The 27,470-nt window shown below is 42.0% G+C and overlaps 2 protein-coding genes across 2 annotated transcripts in view; both read left to right on the top strand.

Moving 5' to 3' along the window:
• pyd (zonula occludens-like protein polychaetoid) overlaps positions 1-27,470 on the top strand; it is a gene marked incomplete at its 5' end in the record, with an annotated part of 754,603 nt that overhangs the window by 96,702 nt on the left and 630,431 nt on the right. The window contains one exon of the mRNA XM_075893243.1: positions 24,826-24,901. Within this exon, the coding sequence (XP_075749358.1) occupies positions 24,826-24,901 (76 nt within the window). The remainder of the gene's footprint in view (positions 1-24,825; positions 24,902-27,470) is intronic.
• Positions 1-27,470, top strand: part of LOC142813835 (uncharacterized) — a 213,605-nt gene that overhangs the window by 111,214 nt on the left and 74,921 nt on the right. The gene's annotated exons all lie outside the window — the stretch shown is intronic.

Raw genomic sequence — 27,470 nt, 5'->3', positions numbered from 1 at the left:
GATACAGGCCAGCAACAGTTCGCAAAGCACAAAAGGAAGGCGAATCAGTTGGCGGAGTTCTTGTGGCAGAACGTCAGGTCAACCTTTACTTCAAAACCACGACTGGCTGCAACAGGCAGTAATGTCACTTACCTGGGAGACGTAAGGATTCCTGCAACAGGGGAGCAAGTCCTCAAAAAGGGTCCCAAATGCAGTCTCCAACCCAGTTCAACGCGTACTGAAATGTTGTCCCATGTGCATCGATTTGGCCAACGTGTACAAGAGCAGGACCAGCAGAGGGCCATCGGGGATTGTATAGACTGCCTGGTGAAAACAGTGAGTGATCAGCGGGTTCCTAGGCCTCCTCTAAGATTCGTCGTCGCGGCACTCAAAGAAAGAAATTTGATGGTTCTAACCTCAGACAAAGAGGGAGGATCCGTGGTTCTTCCTGAACGGATGTACGAGGACAAGACACTAGATGCAGTGTGCGAAAACTTCAAGAAGGTGCATTTCTGTCCGAATAAATGGAAGACCAAGGTACGAAAACTGCTGAAAGAAATGAACTTTGACACGCTCTGCAGTGAAGTGGTAAAAGCAAGCAATGTGACGCTACAGCCATTTTTCACCTGCAAGACGCACAAGTGTGACTACCCGCTACGCCTCATTGTGTCCGAGAAGGGCAGCTGGTAAGGGCTAGTGTCACGGTACCTACAAGGCATACTTTGTTCTCTTAACAGCGGTGACCCTTTCTTTGTGCGAAGTTCTTCGGAAATCGTTTCTACTTTAAAGGAAGGCTTACCAGTGGCGTCCACGGCTTTTTCAATTGATGTGGAAGAACCTTTTACTCTATTCTACATGCCGCACTTTTTGATGCTGTCAGGAGTGCGATCGATGAATTCGGGGAATTTAATTTCCAAAACAAGCATGGTATCTTCGTGAATAACTTTTTGGAACTTTTGAAATTCTACCTTGGGTCCACTGCAATCAGCCGCCAGGAGGGTACCGACGTCCAAAAAGTTGGAATTTGTATCGGTTCTGCAGTTGCGCCTGTCCTTAGTCACATATTTTTGGCAGGCTTCGACCAACGCCTGAAGGATGAGCGGTCCCATTTGAATGTCGTTCGCACCTTCAGGTATGTGTACGACTACCTTATCGTGCTTGGGAAGGTCCCATGTGAACGTGTACAAGGTGTTGGGAAGGGTGTCCTTGAGGTTTTCAACAGGCGCTCCAGTGGCCTGGAATTCACGCATGAAATGCCGGTCGAAAATGAGATCCAGTTTCTGACCTACGGCTGAGGTTTGCCATGGAGCACATTTGCTTCAAATACAATCCGCGATTGAAGAAAGGCTTGTTGCCTTTTGATAGCGCGCACTGGATGTTGATTAAGAGAGGCATTGTGTTGTCAGCTTGTACGGCAGCCCTCGGCAAGTCTTGTCCTCATCTGATGTTTGAAAGCTTGGAGAATCAGGTAGCTCGTATGGGTGCGGCTGGATAACCGCACACATTTTAGCTAGTGCTTGCGAAAGCCTTCTTAAAAAATACAAGGGTGGGGGTCAAGGTGTCAGAAGGAAGGGAGAGGAGGCCTATTTATGTTAAGTCGTACTTACATAGTGTTTTGCACAATGTAAAAAAGGTGGCTAATAGGTATGGTGTTGATGTACTGTTTTCAGCGCCTACAAAGCTAGGTCAGATCTGTTCGTTAATGACTAAACAAAAGAAGGCAAAATATATAAAAAAGCATGTGAGCGTGTTCATTAGGTGTGTATTTTCTGTTGTATATCTGATCCCTTTGTCGTGTGGGAGGGCGTACATAGGGCAGACGGGGCGTTGCCTCAACGAACGCTTGCGTGAGCACAGTCTGGCCGTAAAAGCAAAAAATGGTGGTCATTTAGATTTCCACTATAGGACATGCGGTTGCACCCCCGGGTTTGAGAATGCGTCAGTCATGGCTAGGGCACGTGAAAAGACTGAATTATCGAAGCTTACTTTATCAGGCAGTTTAATGACAAGTGCATAAGCATGCCTTCAATTTCACTTTCGGACAGGGAAATGGTCTTCCTACATGGTCATGTGTAATGTTGTGGGTAACGCCTTGCATTGTGTTCTCTTCCATTTCTCTTTTTTTGTTTTGATCATGAGTGTTCGTGTTTTTTTTTTCTATGCGATGCTACGTAATGTTTTGTAAGGTTTTATGTTTGTTATTATACTTTTTTACTCTCTCGGCGTACTGCTTCTTCGGGTTTGCTCACTTGGGGCTGCTTGGAGTGACTATAAAATTGTTATTTTATTGTTTTGTTCGGTGCTAAGCGCCATTTTAAGTGTTTTTTAAACAAAAGTCTCTAGAGTACGTTTTTGTATTTTCATGCTTTTATTGATGCTTGGTGCAATAAATAATAAAAGATAAGTTTTAGATTAAATAAGAGCACACACCTTGGGAATACACAGTTTAGATTGTGGTGGGTATCATATTTTTATTTTGCCATTTTTGCATTTGTCATTGTGGTGGCAGTCACTTTTGAATTGAATTGTTTTGGGACGGCTTTGTTTGCGGCATCTTTGGTTTTGTGCGCATCGTGGAAGCGCAGTGCAGCATGTGTATATATTGGCTTCAAGAAACGATAATAAACAGTTGGTAGCCTGTGCTCTTTCCTGTCTCTCTTGTTTTCCTTCAAGTTTGTGCAGCAAATCAATTTTTCAAGGTCTATGAAATCATGGCACAATGTACAGGCGGTGCTGTGCTTTGTTATTGCTCAGAAGGGGAAGTTTACAAAATTCCTCTTAAGTGCAAAAAAGTATACATTGACCAAACAGAGAGATGCGTTAACGATAGGCTAAAGGAGCCTGCAAACATGTTAGAAACGTGCGTCATGGAAAGGATTTTAAAGGTTTGTTCGCTAGTCATTATATAACCTGCGAAGATTACTCAACCGATGTAAACAACATTTCTGTCATTGAAAAGAGCAAAACGCAGATCACTCGTGAAATTACTGAAGCAGAACGCATTCCATATCTGCAGCAGGGCTGGGTAAGCATGGTTTCCATATAACGTACTGACAATGAGATGGCATACTATCTACGCATTTGTAGCGAACGATCTCTGCATTGAACAGTATAATTATATGCGCAATTTCGCAATCATGTTTGTTTTAGGTTTAGCAAGTGTTGTCGTCATTTGTGTTCCTTCTGTCCAGTGTGTATTTTTGCTTTGTAGTGAGCCGTAAACATGTACGAACAAGCCCAACTCACCAAGTTAAATCTGTATTTGTCTTCATTTTATAGCTTCCGTAGATGTACAAATGGGCGATTACAGTGAAGCCTTGTTAATTCGAAGTCACGGGGACTGTGAGAAATCGTTTTATTAAGTGGGTATTCAAATTTACAGAACATACAAAAAAGTGGGATGCAAGGGACAATAAATTATTCATGCTTGCTAGTTTACGGCTCCATGGGTTATGTTTTCCAGCAATATAAAGTCACAGTTTCGCCGCAAACAAAGGGGAATGCCGGGCCTCGCTGCTGCTATCGAAAAAAAAAAAAAAAAAGGCTCCGTATCTGCATGTTTCACTGCAAATGTCCTCGAAAGACATAAGTATCGAAACCGTAAGCATCGACGTAAGCATCGAAACCGTAGTTGAAGTGGACCTGTTAGCAACCAAGCCGTGTTGCTGGGGACAAAGTAGATTCTGTTCACCCAGGAAGCGCCTTAATTGCGCCGAAATCAGTTTTTCAAGCATAGTGTTAATACTACTCATAACAGATATTGGTCTGTAGCTGTTAGGAATTTCATTTTCATTTCATTTCATTTTATTTTTTTTTTTCACCAAAACAAACAGATACAATGGCGAAAAATGAGGGACGGCAAAAAAGCTGCAGTTTTTGCAGCATTGACTAAGCACCGTCCACCCTACGTCAGCAATGACAGGGTAAAAACAAAATACGAGAATAAAATGAAAAAAAAAAAAACAAATAAAATAAAGCAAGTAATAATACAGGCAAAAGGCAAAGTAAATGACTGGCCAAAGTATACAAATCAATAGGAATATTTCATAAACACGTGAGCACAATAAGTCGCAGAGTGTGTATCATCGCTTTTGTACCTAAGGTACACAATGAGGTTACACAAAAGAAATAATTGAAAAAAAAAAAGGCACACAAAGATGATGCAAAGCAACACAGAGTGACCTATGTAAACGATGCAAATCTACAAGAATAGTGTTTGCATATCGATAGTGTTTAGTTTGTCAATTTTTATGTCTTGCTGCTCACATGAGTTGAGTATAGTAGGTATCATGTGGCTAAGCCTTTGGGTGCCGTAATTGGTGCGAGATAACGGAATTTTGCAGGGGGTTTGTGTCGATGGAAGTAAATGGTTTGAGTATGTTCAAGATTTGCAAGTGTCAGATATGCGTCGAGTTTCTCTCTGTTTGCGCTAGTGTAGGATTGTAACAACCTGAATTTGTATATGTCATTTGCCTTAACAACTTTATGTTTAACAAAAAGTTGTCCTGTGTGTTCAAGGTATGGTATGTTTTCTATTGCCCTGAGCTCTCTTCTGAAGTATTTTTAGCCTATTTGAATTTGTTGACGTAGTGTTTGCCCAAACTAAAGCGCAGTAGTTTAAGTGGGCATGGAAAAGAGCCTGATATATGAGTCGCTTTACAGTAACGGGCAAAAGACGTCAACAACGATTTAAAGTGCCAACCACACGTCTCAACTTTAAACTAATATGGTCTGTATGCTCATTCTAGGATATGTGTTCATTAAAAACTACTCCAAGCGTCTTAATTGATTTGGTCACTGCAATTTTTTAGGGGCCTAGGGTAACATAATTTGGTACCTGCAGGGATATGCCGAGAGCTCGGAAAAGGACACATTTTGTTTTTTTGATTCATTTAACATTAAATTGTTCTCGGTAGACCAATCACGAAGCTTATAACATGTGTTGGCCGTTAAAGCCTTGAGAGTACTAAAATATTTTCCAGTAAAAAATAATGTGCAGTCATCAGCATATATTATGAAGTTACAGTTTTCACCAATTCTGACGATATCATTTATATAGTATAAAAACAATACAGGCCCCAGAATGCTACCTTGTGGTACCCCGGTTTTAATTGGTTATGTGCGCAATTTGAAGCCATTTATCTCTACATACTGAGACCGCACACTCAGATATGACTGCATAAGTTTGAGTGGTATTTCTCTAAATCTATAGCATTCTAATTTATTTAAGAACAGTTTATTTATTTATTTATTAGAATACCCTCAGGGCCCGTAGGGCATTACAGAGGGGGTGGGTACAACATATATAACACACAAGAAAAAAAGACAAAATAAAGAAACAAGTATCAGATGCGCAAATCAGGAAGGCAACATAAGTCAACTAAAAAATGTATAAGAATTCAAGCACATACAAGACAAAGATAGATAATGGAAACTGCGTATAGTTACAAGCATTGCTGAGAAATTGCAGTCTTGAATAACAAAGGGTCTGTTATTGATACAACGGAAGAGGGAAGGTGGTTCCAATCGGCGGCTGTTTTCGGTAAGAAGGCTGCTGAAAAGAATTTGGTGCGGCAAAACGGAATTGCAACCTTATGCTGATGATCAATGTGCGATGAGTGGTATGACGGTTGTGAAATGAGGTCTCGCTTCATTGATGGATTGTGAAAAAATATCTTATGAAAAAAATGCAGTCGCGCCAGTTTCCTCCGGACAGTTAAATTGGGTAGGTCAAGGTTAGATTTCATTTCCGATATGCTAGCAGTACGGGAATAATTAGAACAAATGAACCGAACTGAGCGGTTCTGAACAGATTCTAACGCGTTAATTAAATTTTGCTGCACGGGATCCCATATAGCGGACGCGTACTCAAGCTTTGGGCGAATTAGTGATCGGTATAATAGAATTTTGAGGGACAGCGGAGCGCGAGAAAAGTTGCGGCGTAAGTATCCTAGCGTTCGGTTAGCGTTATTACAGATGTAGGTAACATGCGTGTGCCAAGATAGATTGTTGGTAATGTAAACGCCGAGGTACTTATATGAAGAGACATGCTGGAGGGGAACGGCGTTAATTCTGTAGGTACAGGGGGGAGAAATAGATCGCCGGGTTATTGACATGCATTTAGATTTGTTAGAGTTGAGAGTCATAAGCCATTTATTGCACCAGGTTGAGACAGTGTCAAGGTCTGACTGTAGAAATTGGTTATCATATTCATTGTTTATTTCGCGGTAAATTACACAATCATCTGCAAATAACCTTATAGCGGAGTTAATGCTGTCTGGGAGATCATTAATATATATAAGAAAAAGTAAAGGGCCTAATACGGAACCTTGGGGTACGCCGGATGTTACTTTAGAAAGAGGTGAGTTATAGCCATTAGTTGTTACAAACTGAGTGCGATTAGTCAGAAAGCATTCAATCCATTTAAGAATGTTCGGGTCAATGTTTAAGGCACTAATTTTCAGGAGGAGTAATTGGTGAGGTACTTTATCGAAAGCTTTTTGAAAGTCAAGAAAAATGCAATGCACAAGTGAGCCGCGATCTAAAGCCGATGCTATGTCATTAGTAAAATAAAGAAGTTGGGTTTCACATGAGTAACTTTTTCGGAATCCGTGCTGGTAGGGAGTAAAAAAAGAATTTGATTCTAGGAATGAGACAAGGTTGGAGTAAATTATATGTTCTAACATTTTACAAGGAACACTGGTTAGGGAAATTGGTCTGAGATAAGCGATCAAAGGTTTAACTAAAGTCCAAATACAATGCAAGTGTCAAAGGTCTCTTTTCGATATGGCAAAGTATGATTTCTTTTTGTGCTAATAAGGCACTTTTTGTTGAAAGTTTCTTCTGAAACCATATTGGCATTCGGTTATTAGATTATTCTTTCTTGAGAAACTGTCAATTCTACCGTTTATTATTTTTTCAAAACATTTCGAGAACACTGGTAGTATAGATAATGGGCGATAATTGCTTAAATTGTTTTTATCTCTGGACTTATATATTGCAGCAACTTTCGCTAGTTGCATGTTGGTTGGGAAAATACCTGTTGATAACACTAAGTTGTACATATGTGCTAGCACTTCCGCAATGAGGTGTAATACATACTTCATTGGTCGCATTTGTATGCTGTCAGGATCACAGCTCCTACTAGTTTTTACTATACCGAATAGCGTAATTACTTCAGATGTGGAAGTCTGTTTAAGAAAATGTGTGTTTGATAAGTGAGTAAAGTCAGTTGTTGTTTGTGCGCTCTGGCTGGCATTTCCTATTTTCACAAAGAAGTCATTAAATTTTTCAGCAAGGTTGATGCCATTTATTATCCTTCCATCTATTTCAAGATTATCTATTTTCGTGGCAGGGGCTCCTCTGTTCAATACTTCATTTAACTTTTTCCACATGGTATTACGTTGCTCTGGACGTTCCAGGTCAAAAATATCTCTGTAATAGTCTCTTTTTGCCCTTTCTTTTTCTTTATTAATCCAATTTCTAAAAGCCTTCTATTCAACCCATAAGTCTGCATTATGTGTTTTGATGAACTGCTGGTAAAGTTTAATTTTATGGTTTATCTGACGCTTAAGGTAGTTTGTAATCCATGGCTTCCGCGATTTGCTTGACCTGTGATGTGCCTTGAGAGAAAACGATTCGAAGTAAAGTTCCTTCAATATTGTAAGAAAGTTGTTATATGAGTTGTTTGCATCTTCATCAGCCATTATAATATTCCAATGTGTCTGAATGATGCGGCACCTAAAGTGCTCCAATGTGTTTTGTGTTATTGAGCGGTACATGAATTTTTCCGTTTTTACATGAGCCAACTTTATGTGCATTTTTAGGAAAATGAATATAGGCAAGTAATAATCACTTATGTCAGTACTGATCACCCCTGAAATTGTTTCTTCTACGGTAGAATTTGTAACAAACATGTCCAGCAATGACACTGTAGACTCAGGAATAGGTGTAGGCATAGTAATAACATTTTTAAAAGAGTTGCGCTCAAGCACGGATAAAAATTCAGTACTTGTGACTGAGTTTTTCGAGACATCTATGTTGAAATCGCCACCTACGGTAAGCATATAATCCATGACACTTGCATGTGACAAAAAACGATCAATAAATGTTGAGAAATCAGCTGTAGAACCACCAGGAGGGTGATAGACAACAGCAAATACATTTGTGCCCTTCTTTAGACATAATGATTCGTAGTTTTTTGTGATAAGACTATAATATTCGATTACTTCACAATACTCAAGTGTTGTTAGAATGGTAATGCCTCCCCCTCTACTCTCCATGCGATTTAAAAAGAAGGGATTGAACCCTGAAAGCATGAAATGTTCTGACTCATCAGTATACCACATTTCTGTGAACATTAAAAGGTCAAAGTTTGTGCCACATGATTCCAACAGCGAAGTGACATCATCCTTTTTTGGTTGAAGTGATTAGGCGTTTAGATGCATCACTTTAAACAGACCACGGGTGTTTTTTTATAGATTTCACAATGTGCTGAATGTCCTCAGCGGTGATATAACTAGCCAATAACATGGTAAAAAGAGCCATCACCCAATACTTCAAAAGCTTCACTTTTTAAGTGCCGCTAATTTTTTCAACATCACTTTCTCGACAGATTGCTACTATAGGTGACGTCTCCGTGAGACGGGCAAAAATGTTTCCGTTTCTTGTCCAAACAAACTTCCATCCATGTTCACGCTTTCGTGAAAATGCCATGCCCAGTAGTCTCTTCATTTCCGGACACAAGTGCTCATTGACATAAATGGGGGCGTCACTTTGCAAGCCGATAGTAGCGTTCGTTATCTTCTTTTTTCGAGCGACATTGAGAACCCTGTCACGCTTTTCATGGCGTTGGAACTGAACACTGATGTTTGGTCTTTCTTTATCTTTACTCGGCACCCGGTGACACACATCGACATCACAGGCTGATATGGGTTCTCCGATAGCTTGTCCAACTTTTATCAAAAGCTGTGCAATGTTCTCATTAGTTGCCTTTACGATTCCCTTGATTTCAATGTTTCGATTTCGCGAGTATTGCTCAGACATTAGCGTGTTCGTTTCACAGGTAGAAATACCTTTTTTTAGAGTGATGATCCGGAGTTTTGAGAACGTCATTTTCTTTCTTGATTTATTTGTTCTCGTTCAGAACAAAGGCAAGTTGACGATTCACATCATCGAGACTGTTGCTAACATTACTTAAGCTGGATTTGATTTCCTCGAATTCCGCACGCATCTTGCGCTCGTCTGTGCGCATGCCTCATTCAAAAGCCTCTTTCATGCTTTTCCACTCAGTTCTCATTTCCTCTTTAAAAACTTGCAATAGTCTGGCAATTTCTTTTGACATGATAAGTATAGAGACTCACAGCTAGCACAAAGAAAAATAAATCACAGGGCAGCAGCGACAGCGGCTAGAAATATTGCACTACCTATTGTAGATCAATGCAAGAGCCTGTGCACCAACCTGAAAAATGCAGTAGATGCTTGTAAAAAGACGTGCACACACCACTGTCACTGCTGCCAAAATGCCGGTTCGGGGGGCTGTTCCTGAAATATACGGTGGCTAGTTGAAGCCTAGTACACCAGTCGTCGCTTGCAGTCAGTCGTCGTGCTAGCTCGCAGGTGTCGATAAGATAGTAGTACCCGCACGCAGCGGTTTAGCAGTGTTCAGAAGTGCTCGACATCCAACGGTGTCGAGATCTTAAAAATGCAGTAGATGCTTGTAAAAATACGATGGCACACCACTGTCACTGCTGCCAAAAAAAAACTTCGATCACCAGATTTGTACACTGGTATTACTTTGGCAGTCTTAAGTATACTAGAATAAGTTTTAGAGGAAAATGCATGATTAAATGAATGGCATAAGGGACCACACAAAACATCAATATTCTCCTTTAAAATCCTTGATGATATGGCGTCATGGCCAGCTGCCTTGTTCCCTGGTAACTTAATAATAACTTGTCTGATGTCATCAGACAAGTTATAATAATTTGTCTGTTAATGAGCATCTCTGCCCGGCGTTGAAGCCTCTTCTTTCACTTGACTTGGCAAGAAGGCGTGAATATCAATGACGCTTTGTCTGGACACGAAACGGAAAAGTAGTTGCGAGCAAAACTGAGGCTAGCAGTGTAATTCATATTGCTTCTGATGCTGACCTTCAAAAGATTGCGTAGAATACGGTATACCAAATCTTGAAAGTTTTCATATTCCTTTTGACTGCACAATGTATCCGGAATTTAGCCTACCATCTGAAATATCCCTGCCTTCACACATGAGGTATATTTCTGCCCTTCATGTGAACTTACGTTCACTCGCTCTTAAGCAAGATATTCTAGCAATGTTTCTTGCAGAGTTTACTTCTTCAGTTGATGTTATTATGTTCTCTGAAACATGGTATCAAGAACACAGTGAAATGCTTATCATAGATGGGTATAGCCACTTCTTTGTTAATCGCGCCGAAAAACGTGGTGGTGGCATTGCACTGCATGTTAAGCGCGGCATACATTGGGATGTGCTTGAGGAATTCACCTGCACAACACCCTATTATGAAGTGCTCAGCGTTAAATCGGACAACATTCTGTTTGTCGTTATTTACCGACCACCTACTGGCAACATGTCTAATTTCTTAGAATTCACTGAAAAACTTCTAGAGCAGGCTTCTTTTCGCAAGTACAAAGTTCTTCTTGGTGGCGACTTCAACATTACCATGCTCGATGACGGCACTTCGACCTGTGCAACTGTTAACCTTATGGATTCACTCGGTTTCTGTAGCGTGATCACAACGCCTACTCGTGTGACAGCATCTTGTCAATCAGCTCTCGATAATTTCATAGTTAACGCTGGTACACAGATTTATACAGCCGGGACCATCAGCTATGATATCAGCGACCACTGCCCAATATATGTAGTATGCTCATTTTATGTTATTGAAAAATGCTTGCCTGATACCACATTCAGTTGTAGATGTCTATTTAAGGAAAATATGCAACATTTTCGCGCACTTGCACTGCGCACAAACTGGCCCTCTTTATATAACAAAAAAGATGCTAGTGAGGCATACGGCGAATTCCTGTCAATTTTCACTCATCTTTACAATTTATCTTTTCCACTTAAAAAAAAGGCAAAGTAAAGAAATGCAATAGAAAGCCTTGGGTGCAGCCTCAACACGTTAAGATGATAAGTAAGAAAAATAGGTCATTCGATAGATTTTTGTGCACGCATGAAGAAAGAGATCTCGTTGCATTTAAGAATTTACGAAATGCAATAAACAAAGAACTGCGAAAGGCTAAAGCCCATTATTATGAAACCCATTTTGCTTCGTTACAGAGGGAAAATGCAGAAAAAACGTGGAAAATCATCAACGATGCCATAAGACAAAAAAATGTGAAACAGCCTTTTCATGAAGTCACCCTAAACAATAAAAAGACGACAAGCATCGCTTTAACTGAACGCTTCAACAATCACTTCGTGAACATGATGACGTCATCGGACAGCGCGGTCACTGGCACAGCTGTTAACAGATGTATGCATAGCATTTTATTCGAGCCGACTGATGACACTGAGATTTCTCGTACTTTTTGGGCCTAAAAAACAGCAATGCTGTTGATGCAGATGGCATTCGAATCAGACCGATAAAATTTGTAATTGATATCATCGCAATCCACCTTGCCTTTGTGTTTAATCTTGTTCTAGAAACTGGCCATTTTCCAAGTACAGTGAAACCTCGTTAAACCGTACCCGCGTAAACAGTAGTTTCGTTTTAAAAGTAGTGAAGTCAAATTCCCGACTCGGCAGTCATTGAACATAATGCATTTTGTATCCGCATAAGCCGTACCATCTTATCGCGTATGTATCGGTTAATAAGTAGTTTTTCCAATTTTCGTTGTGCACTCGCCGCGGCATGTCATCCCCCACTGGGCGTCCCGACAGAACAGCAAGCCCCAGAGATCGAAACAAGCCTCGCTTGTTTGTGTTGATGATGATGGCGGCTGTGTCCGTGAGCGCCATCTCTTGGATTTTTCTGCAACAAGAAGCACTCGGCCGGCTAGGCTTCTGGTGTTGTCCACACGATGGCGCTTTGCACAAATACGCAAATCCGGACTACGTATGGGAATATTGCAATAGAACAGAAGGCAGCAAAAAGGGGGGTGGAATTGGTGCATTTATACATAAGAGCATGGGTTGGCAAAGGGTCAAGCAGGGATGCATGGAACATTTATGGTTAAGAGGGAAAGTAGCTGGGCAGATGACACTCCTTGGTTTGGTGTACTTGTGGACGGGAGCAAAGGCCAGAGAGGAAAACCAGGCAATGGTGGAGTGTATATCAAAGGACATTGAGGAATTAGGAGGAGAGTGCGAGATAGTTATACTAGGTGATATGAATGCGCACATAGAAGATATAGATGGGTATACTCACTCAACTGGCAAAATGATCATGGATATGTGTGAAAGGCATGATTTGATCATTTGCAACAGTACCGAGAAGTGTGAAGGGCAAATAACATGGGAGGTAGAAAGGCTGCAGTCAACGATAGATTACACGCTGATGTCAGATAGGATGTATGATAAGCTCAGGGGAATGCACATAGATGAAGGTGGCTCCAGAAGTCTGGGTAGTGATCACAAACGCATGATGCTAAGCTTTGAAAGAGCAGTGAAAGTGGGAAGAAGACAAGATGAGCAACTACAGGGAAATTTTTATTCATAAAGGCAAATATAAATAGCTACTAAACAAATTGAGAAAGTAATCACTCAGGATAATAAAACTGTGTGGACATACACAAATCTAATTAGACTGTTTGGGCTAGAGCTTGCTAAGGCACGTGACAATTCACCCCGTAAAAGAAGACACAAGCCCAAGAGTTGGTGAGATGAGGAAGTTAAGAGAGCCATAGCAAAACGTCAGGAAGCCTCTAGGGAACACAGAAATGCTAAGCAACGGGGTGAACAGACAGATGATGTTGAAAGAAAATGGGAAATCTTTCTAAGCTCTAGAAGGGAAGCATCCCTCCTGATCAATGAAAAGATTAGAAGAAAGGGTGCTCAGTGGCTGGCAGAAGTACTTAAAAAGAACAGAAAGGCGGTTGCAAAATTTTGGAACCATCTAAACTCCCTAAGAAATGAAACAAACCTAGAGCAGAGGTTTATAACTACAGCTCAAGGTGCTAGGCTAGAAGGGGACGAAGCTATTGAATATATAAGAGCAAGGGTGACAGAAAAATTTCAAAAAACTCATGCACCACAATAGACAGGGATGGATCAAGTGGCACAATGGCTCCATTTTCACAACGAGAGTGGGAAAGGGCTGAAAAGAGGGTTCCAAGTTGTACATCAACAGGCCCACATGGCATTCCATTTATGCTGATAATGACATTGGGTCCGAAGTCTAAACAGACTTTGAGAGAGGCAGTGAGCAGAACAATAATCGATTTCTGATTCTCATTCTGATCCTCAGTCACATCACGTAGATCGAAATTATTGGTGACAGTACAGGGTGCATTTAAATTCGGCATATGAGCCGGGAACTTCCTCGCAAGGCTGAGACCAATATTAGTAAAGTAATCGTTAAAGTTGTCGGCCACTGCGCGAGTTGAATTATCATTTATAATGCGTTCCTTGCTACCCATGCCAGTGACGTGTTTAACAATCTGCCATATCTTTTTCGTGTTACCATCATTTTTTTATACTAAGTTGGTATAGTAGCACTTCTGGGTTGCAAGACTGGCTCCCAGTATATGTGCGAAACTTGTCTGTCTGTTGTCAGGTAGAACTTAGTAGCAGCTTGACAGATTTATTGTCAAACATGCCACTCCATGTAGCTGCTACTACAGAGAGAAAAGGAATGAGGAGGGGTGAACTGAGGAGGAGGAAGAAACTTTATTCAGAGAGAAAAAAAAAAAATTGAAATGCAGGCAGTTTGGTCGGGCCCTCAGTCCAGGGCTCCGCTGGCACGAGCGGCTCGCTGGACCTGGTCAAGCAAAGCTATTTGGCTCTGCTTGTCCTCGTCCGCAAGCCATGCCTCCCACTGCCTGTGAAACATGTGTGGTTGCTTCGTGATGTGTGGGCTGTCGATGTGTGTGGGCCTCTGGGTGCACTCCCATGTTATGTGGCTGAGTGTTGGTACTTGTGAACACCACTGACAGGTGTCTTTATATCTTGCGGGATATATTCTACTTAGATGGTACAAATTGGGAAAGCTATTGGTTTGTATGCGTCTCCAATCCCTGCTTTGCTGGCTATCCAAGTCCTTATGTGGAAGCCCATATTCCTTTCGTTGCTTCCTTTGTTGGAGGAGGATGTCACGCGAATTGGAAAGAGGTTCAACGTCGTGGCCTGCCGTCGCTCGGTTGGTGATGCCTCGAGCTATACGGTCTGCCACGACGTTCCCCTTCAAACCTTCGTGAGCAGGACACCATATAATGTGATGGTCTCCTGTTATGGGTTTATTTAAAAATTTATACGCTATTTTAGGTAGCGTTCCTCGGAGAAACATTCGGCATGCCGCCTGTGAATCGGAGAGCACAACCACTGATTCTCCCCTGATTTCTGCGTTGGATATGGCTATGGCTATTGCTGCCGCCTCTGCCACTCGTGTGAAACAAGTTTTAACCGACGCTATTGTGGTGTGATTTTGTGCGACAATTGCCACTACATGTGACCCTCTGCTCGCTTTACTTACGTCTGTAAAGACGGCTTCTGAGCAATTCTGAAATGCTTTGCATAAGGAGTCTGCTCTCGCTTTCCTCCTTCCTGCGTGATACGTCGGATGCATATTTCTGGGAATAGGCGCTACAGTTAAATGTGTGCGTTTTCCTGCATCTATTAGCACCGTTTCCTCGTCACAATATAACGGTCGCAATGTATATCCCATCTTTTCCAGAATTCTTCTCCCATGATAGCTTGAATTGAGCCTTTCCTTTTGAGATAAAAGCACCGCATTCGCATACTCCTCAAAGGTATTGTATATGCCCAATTTCTCTACCCTCTCGGTTTTGGCATTTTCCGGAATCCCCAATGCTGCTTTGAATGCTTTCCTTATTATTGTGTTTATTTGCTTTGTCTCATGGTTTGTCATTGTCTGGTACGGTAGCGCGTACGTAACTCGGCTGATCACAAATGCATGAACGAGTGCAATGGTTTCTTTCTCCTCTAGTCCCATTTCGCTATTTGCTATCCGCCTGATCATCCGGGCCACATTCGCCGTGGTTCCCCGTAGCCTTTGTAGTGTGTGTGACGTTCCCGAATTTCCTTGTATCCACATGCCAAGCACGCGTATTATATCTGCCTCCCTGATTTGTCTCCCATCCAGCAGTACTGCTACTGGTATTAAGTCCTTTTTCTTTGCGTATCTTGCCCTAATTCTAACCATTTCAGTTTTTTCCGGCGAGCATTGCATTCCTGCAGCTGTCACGAAAGCTTGTATTTTATCTACTGCCTCCTGGAGGGCGTTTTCTTTGTCCGCATAAGAGCCACCCTTTGTCCATAAGGTGACATCGTCTGCGTAAAGAGCTGCTCCTAGACCTTTTATATTTTCCAGCTCACATGCGAGCTTTCTCAGGCCGATATTAAATAGTATCGGGGATAGCATGGCTCCCTGGGGGGTGCCTCTATTTGGGTAGTCGAAGGTTTCAGATGTAACCGAGCCTAAAGAAATGGTAGCTTTCCTGCTTGTAAGAAATGACCGGACATACTCATATATTCATTGGCCGCAGTTAATCGATTCGAGGCCTTCCATTATCACCTTGTGTGATATTGTATCGAATGCTTTCTTGATATCTAGTGCTAGTACGAATTCGTCGCTTGAACCTCTGCTTGGGTTCATGACGTCATTTTGCAACGGCAGGAAAACATCCTGGGCCGATACATGTGGTCGGAAACCGAACATATTCACCGGTAGCAGACCCTCTCTCTCTACATAGTCTGTCAATCTAGTCAATATTGTTTTTTCAAAAAGCTTACCCAAGCATGAGGTAAGGGAGATTGGTCGGAGGTTCTTAATATCTCTTGGTTTCCCTGGTTTTGGTATTAACATGATGTTTGAGTCCTTCCATTCTACTGGAAGGTTTCCTCCATCTACCCATACCTTTTCATTAAAGAAATCCGTGATTCGTCGAAGGGCCGCATCACTCAAATTTCTAAGCATAGAGTTTGTTATTTTGTCTCATCCTGGGGCGGTATTCTTTTTGAAAGACTGGGCCGCCGCATAAACCTCTTCAAATCTTATGGGAGCGTCTAACTCTGGTTGTTCTTTTCCTGCATATTTGCCATGTACCACTTCACATGCGTCTTGTCCGACATATAATTTCTTGACTTCGTAGATAAGTGCGTCATCGTTACCTTTAAATTCATTCTCCAGAATTCTTAAAGCCCTGTTCGTCATTGTTTTTGTTGCCCCTGGATCGATCATACTCCTCAGGATGTGCCAGGTCTTTTTGGTTCCTAACGTCCCTCTAAGTGAGTTACTAAATTGCCTCCAGTTACTGTTATTTAGTTGACGTGCGTAGTCATTGGCTTCCTGTGACAACTGAGCTATCCTTATCTTCAATTTGCGATTAAGCTTGGGTGAACTGATTCCTCGTCGTTTGCTAGGACTTGCTTCTTGAGACCTGTGAATTTCCGAAACTTCGATCTCCTTGAAAGATGCAGGGGCAGCCGGTTTGGTTTTAGCTGCCATCCCGAACAGCTATACCATGGTGGCCTCGAGAATGGCGCCATTGCCAACTTGCTTGCGTTGAAAGCCTTTGTACCTTGTATGGAGTCGAGGTCACAATGACCTTTCCTGTCTCGTGGATTTTTGTTACCACCGAACTGGTTCGATGACACCCTTGTTCAACTTAACAAAGAAAAAATCAACTCGCGTCAACTGCACATCCTTGCCTGGACTGTGTATAGAACTTTTCGTCATGCTAACAGCTGCCGAAAGAATTTCAATGCTGATGACGGTCATAACAGTTTCAATAAATTACAAGGCTGAAGAATACCTGTTTTGTTGCTGACTGCATAAACATAGGGTTTTTGACATTTGCATGACATTTTGCTGACTGTAGAGCATGCCGTAATACTTACCTGAAGGGATAACATTGCAATGCCAGGTGTTTTTTCTTTTCTTTTTGTTATGAAGCACCTGCGACAAGTGAGTCCTTTGAGGGGGGTAGCAAGGCAGAGAAAGTATGTGTTGTGCTTCGGCTTTGCTCTCTTGAGAAATGGGGGGGGGAGAGGGAGGAGAGGTCGAAGGGCAGGGGGCAGGCAACTTAAGGGGGTGGGGAATAAAGATATGCCTCTGCCCGCCCAGAAGGATAGATGAAAAGGTGCAAGAAGACGCGCGCGCCTTTATACAGCTTGAGGTCATGACCCAGGAACAGCTAGCTCACTTTGTTCTCTGATTCATTTGTCTTGCTCTAAATTATTGAACATTCATGTGTAATGCGGTTTCTGTCAACTCAGTAGTATATTTCATCTCACATCTGTTTGTTCTAATGAGAATTTTTTGCTAAGTCTGAATGAAGAGAACTTTCCTGAGCATTTGCAAACATTTCATGAAGTAGAAATAGAAGCCCTCCTTTCACCATGTTTACTGCCAATAAACATTTAGCATTCGATTTGCAAAATATTGCTCTCAATTCTTTTTGGAAAAAAATAAAGTGTTTAGTGCATGGAGCACTTGTGTCAGGCTGTGTGATGGGATAGAGTATGGTAGGAGTGAGTGGCTTCTAAATTGAGAAATTATACAGAAACGGATGAAAGGAAGAAGTGATTTCAGTATGATGGCCGCCGTCTGGCTCAAGACGGTGACAGCTGAATGGTGGACAACAGTGAATGAGGTTGTAGTAAACGACAGGGACAGAATGATATTATTTACATATTTACCCAGCAGGATGTCTCATGGTTCGATTGTGATCTGACTTTCGTGAGAGAATTTGTCATGCAGCCGCGCATTCTAGGGCCAAGTGTCACAAAAAGCAGCTAGCCAGTTAGGCAGGTTTGTTTGACAGCTTGCAAACCAAAAGCCAACTTGAGCGGTTGTCCCGCTGCGGTGGTCTAGTGGCTAAGGTACTCGGCTGCTGACGCCCAGGTGATGGAATCGAATCCTGGCTGCGGCGGCTGCGTTTCTGACGAAGGCGGAAATATTGTAGGCCTGTGTGCTCAATTTGGGTGTATATTGAAGAACCCCAGGTGGTCGAAACTTCCGGAGCCCTCCACAACGGCGTCTCTCATAATCATATGGTGGTTTTGGGACGTTAAACCCCACATATCAATCAATGATCAACTTCAGCGGTTTGCAGTGCAGTTGTTCCTCGCGAGAAGAGCACTGCACCATGTGGGGTCAAGACAAGTAAGCATGGGTTTTAGAGGGAGAAATAGAGATGTTGTTGACAGGAAAAAAAAAAGAACAGCCCCTGCCTAATTTCTCCAAACTACAACAGCACACTTCGCGTCTCTTTTTTATCCAGGGTGGGTGCACCAGCACAAGTTCGAAAGTGTTACCTCCGAAATGTTTTCCTACTTTTTCTAACTTAGTGGTGGCGTCTGGTGTTTCTATCTTGAGGAACTACTGGCAAGATGGCGACAGCTGAGCCATCATTTTAATCATAACCAAGGAAAAACTTTAAGAAAACTCAACACTCAGAAAGGACACGACTAACAGTGAAAATCCTTAGATATAACACTGCTCTCGAAAAAATCATGGCATATCCACAAAGTAAATAAGTGGGCAAAGCAGTGAGATCGTTCGGTGTCACTGTTAATTACCTGTGCCTTTGACCACTCACACATGTGAATGGGTGCTAAGCAGTGTACAGTTATATACAATGTTTATTGGTAATAACTGGTATGTTGTGTTGAGTTGTTTTCATTTCGCCTGTATTACTACTGCTCTGTGGTGTCGGATCTAGTATGAAGTTGGCAAAATTGAGGTCTAGGCATGTTCCTCTGGTGGTGGCTGATTATTTCCAGTCATACGAAATGCATTGTAGAGCATATCAAGATGTTATCTACTGCAGAAGCCAGTTCTTGTCTGTCATCATCATCGTCTCAGCGTCATCGTGATGGCTTACAGTGGGTTCCTCATGTGCCTTGCATCATGATGGTAACGATGACGCCGCCAAAATCAAACATGAAATTGAAACGCTAAAAGCTGCTAACACCGACGCTAGTAATCGACTGCGCCGCAATAACCTTCTCTTTTTAGGTATTGAGGACTCTGTTAAAGAAACTTGGGAAGAATCAGAGCTTAACGTCATAAACTTTTGTTCCGCCCAACTAGATATTACGCTCGAACCAAGAGCCATAGAACGTGCTCATCGGATCGGAAAATTTGCCCCAGACAAGAATAGGCCAATCATGATAAAGCTCGCTCACTTTAAAACAAAAGAAAAGATTTTGAGCTGCGGAATTAAGCTCAAAGATACGACCTTCGCCGTAAGAGAAGACTTTGCAGCAGCCACTCGCCTTGCACGCTCTAAATTACTCAAATTCATTCGGCCACAAAAGTGTGCATTTAAGCTGAGGGTTGACAAACTTATTGTTGGAAATAAATCATACTTCTATGACGCGAAAACTGATAAAGTCACAGAACTTCGGAACTCACCCGTCATTACATTTGAAAACAGCGCATCATCGGAAGCCACCTCTGTTGGCAGAACATGACGGGTTTGCAATCATTCCGCCTCGTGTAACACGTGTATCCGTCCTATGGCATTTCTAAACATAAACATTGCATTTACTAACATACGAAGCATAATTCCTAAACGCGACGAACTTTGCAGTTTCATAAATGATATCAGTGCTGACATGGTGATACTAACTGAAACATGGTTGCATGATGACATCACAGATACGGAAGTGTTTCCATCCAATTTAAATTTTACAATTTTTCGCCGGGATCGCAAAAGTAAGAAAGGAGGTGGCGTGCTCATAGCTATTAAAAACACTCTAGCATCCTCACTTATTTTCCATGACGATAAAATAGAATTAATCTGGGTTCTTGTCTCCAACGGAGCCTCGAAATTTGTTTTTGGCGTCTGCTATAGGCCGCCAGACAGCCACCCCGACTTCTGCGACCTACTTCATCAATCCCTCCACACCATTACAAATAAACATTCTAATGCACCTATATTTTTGTTTGGGGACTTCAATTATCCTTCAATCAGTTGGTCGTTGCTTTCAGCGTCGAATGGGACATCATCTAAAGAGCAACAATTTTTAAACACTGCCCTTGATTTTAACCTTCACCAGGCTATTACGTGCCCTACCAGGGGCAATAACATACTAGACCTCCTGCTAACTTCGAGCCCTGACGACATAAAAACCATTAATACGCTCCCTGGTCTTAGTGACCACAACCTAATCCATATTTGCATCGCCTCCCCGCTTAAAAAGAAATCACCCACACGGAAGGTAATCACGGATTACAAGAGAGCAAATTTTGATGCGATTAATCACGAACTCGCCAACTTCTTAGAAAACTTTAGGAATACGCACCTAAAACGAAGTGTCAACTGTAACTGGGAACTTTTTAAGACTACAATGCTTAACCTCAAAAACAAATACATTCCTTCTACCCTCATTAAATCAGATTCAAACTGCCAATGGTTTAACAAACAGCTAAAATTACTCTGTAACCGAAAGAAACGCTTGTACAGAACGGCCCGCCTAAGCCAAAGTTCAACTGCGTGGGAGCGCTACCGCGCGTGCGCTAATCAGTACTTAACCGAACTAAAAGCTGCAAAAATCAAATTCTTTTCCCATGACCTACTATCAATTCTTCAATCAAATCCCAGCAAATTTTGGCGCATGCTGTCCCCCAAGTCACAATCTAATCGAATAAGCCTCACTAACGCTGACGGAGAACCAATACACGCTGACCAGTGCGCTTCTGCTTTAAATGACCACTTTACGTCTGTGTTTTCCTCTGCCACCACCACTGATACCGTAACACTGCCCGAATCTGCAACTGTAGCGATGCCAGAAATTGAAATTACCCCAAAAGGAATATTCCTACTCATTAACAATCTTAAAGTTTCATCCTCGGCGGGCTGCGACAGTATTAACAGTAAATTACTAAAAAATACCGTTTCTGTCTCAAGCCAAATACTTTGCCTAATCTTCACACAATCATTACAAACAGGAAACGTCCCAGACGATTGGAAGAAAGCTCAGGTTATTCCCATCTTTAAATCAGGCAACCGCGCAATCCCAGCTAACTACCGACCTATTTCCTTAACCAGCATCCCATCTAAAATGCTCGAACATATTATAGCTTCAAACCTAATGACATATCTGGAATCCATCAAATTTTTCTTCGATCACCAACATGGTTTCCGGAAACAACTATCATGCGAAACACAACTGGCCGAATTCACACATGATATTCTTCACTTCATGGATGAAAATCTTCAAACTGACGCCATATTTTTAGATTTCTCTAAAGCATTCGACCGTGTTCCTCATAACCTCTTACTCTCTAAACTATGCAACCTTGGAATCCCTCCCAACATAATTTTCTGGATAGAAAATTTTCTAAAAAACCGTAAGCAGTTCACCAGCGCTAATGACCACGACTCACCTCTTTCCGACGTAACGTCCGGCGTCCCCCAAGGTGCCTGTCTCTCCCCGCTCCTTTTTCTAATATACATAAATGACTTACCCACCAATGTGCTAACCAAATTAAGACTTTTTGCCGATGACTGCGTTTTATACTCTCCAATCTGTACACCAGACGACAGCATTAAACTTCAACATGATTTAAATTTAATTGTAACTTGGTGTGATAAGTCACTAATGCCGTTAAACCTAACTAAGTGTAAAATTATGTCATTCACCCGCAAAAAGAGCCCAGAAAAATTTACCTATAGCATAAAGTCTGTTCCCATTAGCCCTACCCTATCATACAAATACCTCGGAGTGCATCTGTCATCGTCACTATCCTGGTCAACCCATATTCAAATAATCTGTTCAGAAGCTTCACGCACTCTCGGATACCTGCGCCGCAACCTAAAATTAGCCTCACCAGACATTAAAAAATTAGCTTATGAAACGTACGTCCGACCGAAACTAGAATATGCTTGCTCAATTTGGCAACCCTCACAAACATATCTAACTAACGATTTAGAAAGGATTCAGAACCGCGCTGCCCGTTTTATTTACTCCCAATACTCTAACGATATCAGCGTTACTGCACTAAAAGAATCATTGAAACTGCCGTCCCTCGAATCTCGTCGTATCATTTCTCGATTGTGTCTGATGCATGCTTTCTATTATCACCCTCAATCACGGCACGTCCTCCTTCAACCATCACACAGAACTTCATCCCGCATAAACCACAGTCACCCTATCGCACCAATAAATGGACACACTTCTGCAATGATTACTTCCTTCTTTCCCAATGGAATAACACTGTGGAATAAACTACCTGATAATATAGTCACGTGTAATAACCGCCAAATTTTCCGCAGTAAGCTAAAATGTCACATGTCGCAATCTAACTGAATGTGCTGTTTTCCCTGCCAATGTTTAAATACTTTTTTTTAACTAATGTATAAACTGTCGTCACTTTTCTCTGGAAGCTTACCTTTGTACCATTACTTTTTTATTTGCATTTGGTAATATTGGCGTTTTACTTTGCATATTGTACCTTTTTTTTTTTTTTTCATTGTTCTTTGAATGTTTACGTTTTGGAACCCTTCGAGTTTTGTTGAGTTGTTCGACATACCTTGTACGCCGCCCCCCCTTATGTAATGCCTCCGGGCCTTTAAGGTGGAATAAATGAAAAAAAAAAAAAAAAATGTGTGGTCTGGAACGTGCTTGTTTGTTACTGCCACGAGCATCATCGTCATGGATGTGTAGTGGGTGCCGTGTCATGCTTGTGCTGTGCTGCAGTGGCAGAAAGAGAATGTGTGGTCTGTAACGCACTTGTTTTTCATTATCATCATCAGTGGCTGCTACGGCGCACAAGGCCAACATTGTAGCAAGCCTCGACCATAAGGAGCTTAACGCTTAAAAATTAAGGAAAAAATATCTTCAGTCCTCCCTACATCTAGCTACAGTCTCTAGCTATTGGCCACCTTGGCATCGCATTACAACCGTAGTCCCAGTCTGAATGAAATTCTTACTTGGTTCTATCAATCGCCTTAAGTCCAACCTCTGTTGTGTTGGGTCCACGACTGAAGTAGCTGACAATCCTCTTTAGTTGAAGCTCTAATGCGTAATGGATAGCTACGCTGCCAACAGTGTTTTTCCATTCGCTATCGTTAACGTTATGGGGCATCTTTATTGGCTTTTTCGCTTAGTAATTACAGCACAAGGAAAGACTTAAGACAACGAGGTGAACGAAAATGAGTGCTGACTTTCTACTGAACTATCTTGTGAAGAACAAGCAATTTATGAAAATGACAGCATGCAACGAAGCCACAACGAAGCCGCAACCTGGGAGGAAAAATGCCCCCTTCTAAAAACACGAAGCTAACATGACCAAGCACTCTAAACCAACAAGCTATCCTGCATGGCCCACACTTTGCTTTGTCAGCTAGGCCTAGTGCGATCTGCTTGAAGTATTTATCTGGCTTCTCGGGGATCACTGCTGGCTGTCGTTCAAAAGGGGGACTGCTGCTGGTGCGCCCGCAACTGCTACAAGGTGCTGCAGCACCTCTGGAAGCCTTGCCTCAGCCTTCTTGAGGTCAATGGCCAAGCAACGGAGTGCCAATGTCACAGCCTCCAGAAGGAGACGATGGCTGCTTTCCACCGGCAGGACGAAGCTGCCGGTGCCACCTTTTTGTACCGCAGACACCTAAACAATGCCAGCTCGTTAAGCTGTAATCTTCTATTATACCTCGTGTCGCACGCGCCGAGCCGAGTGCTACTCCATGCTTGGCTCGGGCCTTTTCTTAGTGCTCCTGCGCCTCCTTCTTTGTTGTTATTGTCCATATGCCATTTCCTCACTTGTGACAACCTCCATGGCTCAGGTCGCATACCACAAGCCTTCCGCCCACCAATTGCATTTGCGGACATGGCAGTGCTGCACAGCATCAAGTATTTTTTTGTGCTCAGGGGTGCAACAGCTGCGCGAATTGCGCCAATTCGATACAATACCCGATCGTTGCGCCGAGCTCATTTACTCATGCGTTTGTACACCGCATAATTTTGTGTACCAGTATAGCTACTGATGTCTAAATAAGCTACTGGCAATAATTTGAAGCAGCGTATGAAATTCCTGCTTCCTTAAAAAAAACTAAATTGTGCACCAGTTTTCTTCTTTCACCACCTCTACTCCTCGGTTTTACGAATCTCCCAAATTCCAAGTTCGTGAGCTTGGCAGATTTATACTTGAATTCGCAGAGTCTGTCAAAAGATTTGACAGGCGTAGCAAAGGCTAAGATGGACTTTATGATTCTGGGTGGTTCAAAGTACTGCTTTCATTGAAATAGCAGTGCCCATGTTCACACAGCACAATTTAGGTGATGTTGAATGGTTGAAACACTTTCTTTTCCTTAATGTAAGCCTCCTTTTTTATAATGCTCCAAATTTGGTACTTCCGGATAAAAATGCATGTTTTTTTCCATAACCTGCTACAAATTTGGAATTTTGTGCTCTAAAAGTAACATCTTGCTGCTCCAAAAATTGCTCCAAATTGTATTTCAGTTGTTGCTCCCCTGGTGCTGCACACGCAATTGCCACTTGCAACCATTTGGCACATGCTTTGTGTCCCCTTTACCCGTGATAGTGGGGTTTCAACTAGCTGTAGTAATAGCTAACAGAATGCCAACTATGACCCATTCTGGAAGGGTCACCTAGCCCTAATGGCTGTCTTGCCATGACCTGTTCATTGCAGTAGTCACTCGTTTTTTTGCCATACAGGTGATCAAACGCCGTGTCATCCTAGGCCATGCGGAGTCGGTGCGAGTAACCTTGACAAGAACCAAGAAGAAAGATGGTATGTACTATGGATCGCTTGTTTGAAGCATCACTTGAACTCTCTATTGATGAGAATGTGTACGGTGTGCTGAGAATGACTGACTCAATGAGCTTAACATATCTACCTTTCTATCTTTTCATTAGGTAGACCATATTATGGTCAGAGGAAAATCTCGTTTCACTTTCTTAAAGGGGTCATGAGACACCTCTTAGGTTGGTTGAAAGAAAGACACCCTGTGCGAAGCAGATATCGCCATGAACTGCTCAGCCAAATATTGCAGCCATGCACGCCGTGTAAAGGCTACAAGCAGAGTGTGAAGTTGCTGTTTTCTCAGGTGCTCTCTTTTCAAACAGAGGCCGGTTCTCACTTATGTCAGTGGGTAGGCGTCTGTGATTGCATGTTAAATGCGGTTATCCGACGTCACTAAAGAGTATTTTCCTATAGCTGACATAAATCAAGAGGGCTGTTTGGATCAGCTGAGCTTCTTTGTGTTAGCACTTTGATAATAGTTGGTGTAGCTGAATAAACAAACTGAAATATGGGAACGCTTCATTACAAGTTTTTAAAAAGATGACTCAGTTCCGGTAGAGGTCTTTCTCGTATTTTATAGCATGTGCACATGGAAGTCTGCCTGGAAGTTGAATGGAGCTCACATCCGTGGTTACACTAACATGTCTTTCGACAAAATGTACTAGATGAACATTCTGATCCTAGACAACACGTGTAAAAAATGAATTAACTGTTCTCAGTTAGGTTGTCGTGAGCACCGAGAGACAGAAATCTGTATTTTTAAACAAAGTGATTAAAAGACAGGCCGTTGCAGTCAAGTTAAAGTAAATGAAGAAAACACTGCATATTTATGGAGTGAATGATCATGAGTGGGCGAAGCAGTGGATGTTAAGTGTAACACACGGAGAAGAATGGCTAGTTGGGCAAGTTGGTACTGATCCATAATGTATTGTGCAAAAAATGGATGGAAACATGAAGTAGAGAAAAAGGACAGACAAGCGCACACTATCAACTGAAGCTTTATTGTAAGACCAAGGCAATATATAAAGGAAAGGATAAAAAGCAAGGAAGTGCAAAGAGGGAGGAGAAAAAGGCACGAGGCACCAAATCAGCAAAACCTAGGCCATGTCACCAATAGCACACACGTCATACAAAACTTAGAAAGCTCAACTCGTTATCACATATGACCACATAGGGAACACTGACACACGACTCTGAAATCTTGTGAACATGCGCAGCCTCGATAAGTTCACCCACTCTTTGGTTTTTGTACCGAAGCAGCACAAAATTATCATTAAAGAGCGGCATGCAGCCGCATACAATACAGTGGGCTGCTAGATGGAGGCGGAGTGGCGTTTCAGAGAATTAAAATGTTCTCGAAGTCTAACATTTAGACAGAGACCTGCCTGACTCTGGTATACACGATTGCATGGCAAGGGTGTGGAGTAGACAACACCGGTGATACATGACACATAATTATGAATATGACTAACATCACATGTATCTTGCTGGACATACATCTGATGTGCGACTCGTCTATCTACTTTTAACTCCGGAGTGCCTCAGGGAAGTGTCCTGGGGCCTTTATTATTTCTGGTATATATAAACGACATAACCTCTTGTGTGCACGAAAGCGTTGCTATTCGTTTATTTGCGGACGACTGTCTTCTGTACAGAGCTGTTGAATCAACTAATGACCAAATTACCCTCAACGACAGCCTGAATTTAATATCTAATTGGTGCGACATTTGGGGAATGAAGCTTAACCAAACTAAAACGGTGTACATGCACATAACTAATAAAAAATGTCCTCTTATATTCAATTACTCTGTAAAGGGAGTCGAAATTTCTCAAACCAATAGCTTTAAATATCTCGGCTTAACACTTACAAATAATCTAACCTGGTCAATGCATATCGACAAAATCTGTGCATCAACTCGGCGTAAGCTCGGCCTCTTACGTCACAAACTAAAAAAATCCCCCTCTCATGTTAAACTTCTTGCATATAACACGCTAATCAGGCCTCATCTTGAATACGCGTGTATCGTTTGGGACCCGTTCACTAAAAAAGACATTAACAAACTTGAACAAATTCAGAGGCTGGCTGTACGGTTCATATATAATCGTTACCGCCGACATGACTCGCCTACCTCTTTAATGCAAACTATCAACATCATGACCTTACAGAGCCGCCGTAAAATAACAAGACTAAAATTTCTTTATTAGCTTTGGAACCGTAAACTTGCACTCGACCCCGCTCCTTATCTAAACCTTTTGCCCCATAGACCCACCAGGAACTTTCACCCTTTTAAATTTAACTCGATTTTTGCACGCACAAACAAATTCAAACATTCCTTTTTCCCGCGCACCCTAAGTGATTGGAATGCCTTACCATCTGAAACCTTCTTATCAAATAATGTTCGTCAGTTGTTTAACCAGCTCGGAGAATAAATTTGTAACGGTGCCTTTATCCTGTGATTGGTTTCCCATATCTAGTTGTGTAAAATCTGTGCTACGCTACTGTTATGATCATTGCTGCCTTGCTTCGTTTTTTTTTTCTTTTTTTTCTTTTTTTTTC

The sequence above is a fragment of the Rhipicephalus microplus genome, chromosome 4 (genome assembly GCF_043290135.1).
Source record: "Rhipicephalus microplus isolate Deutch F79 chromosome 4, USDA_Rmic, whole genome shotgun sequence".
NCBI classification, from domain to species: Eukaryota; Metazoa; Arthropoda; class Arachnida; order Ixodida; family Ixodidae; genus Rhipicephalus; species Rhipicephalus microplus.
This window is presented reverse-complemented; position numbering and strand designations above follow the sequence as displayed.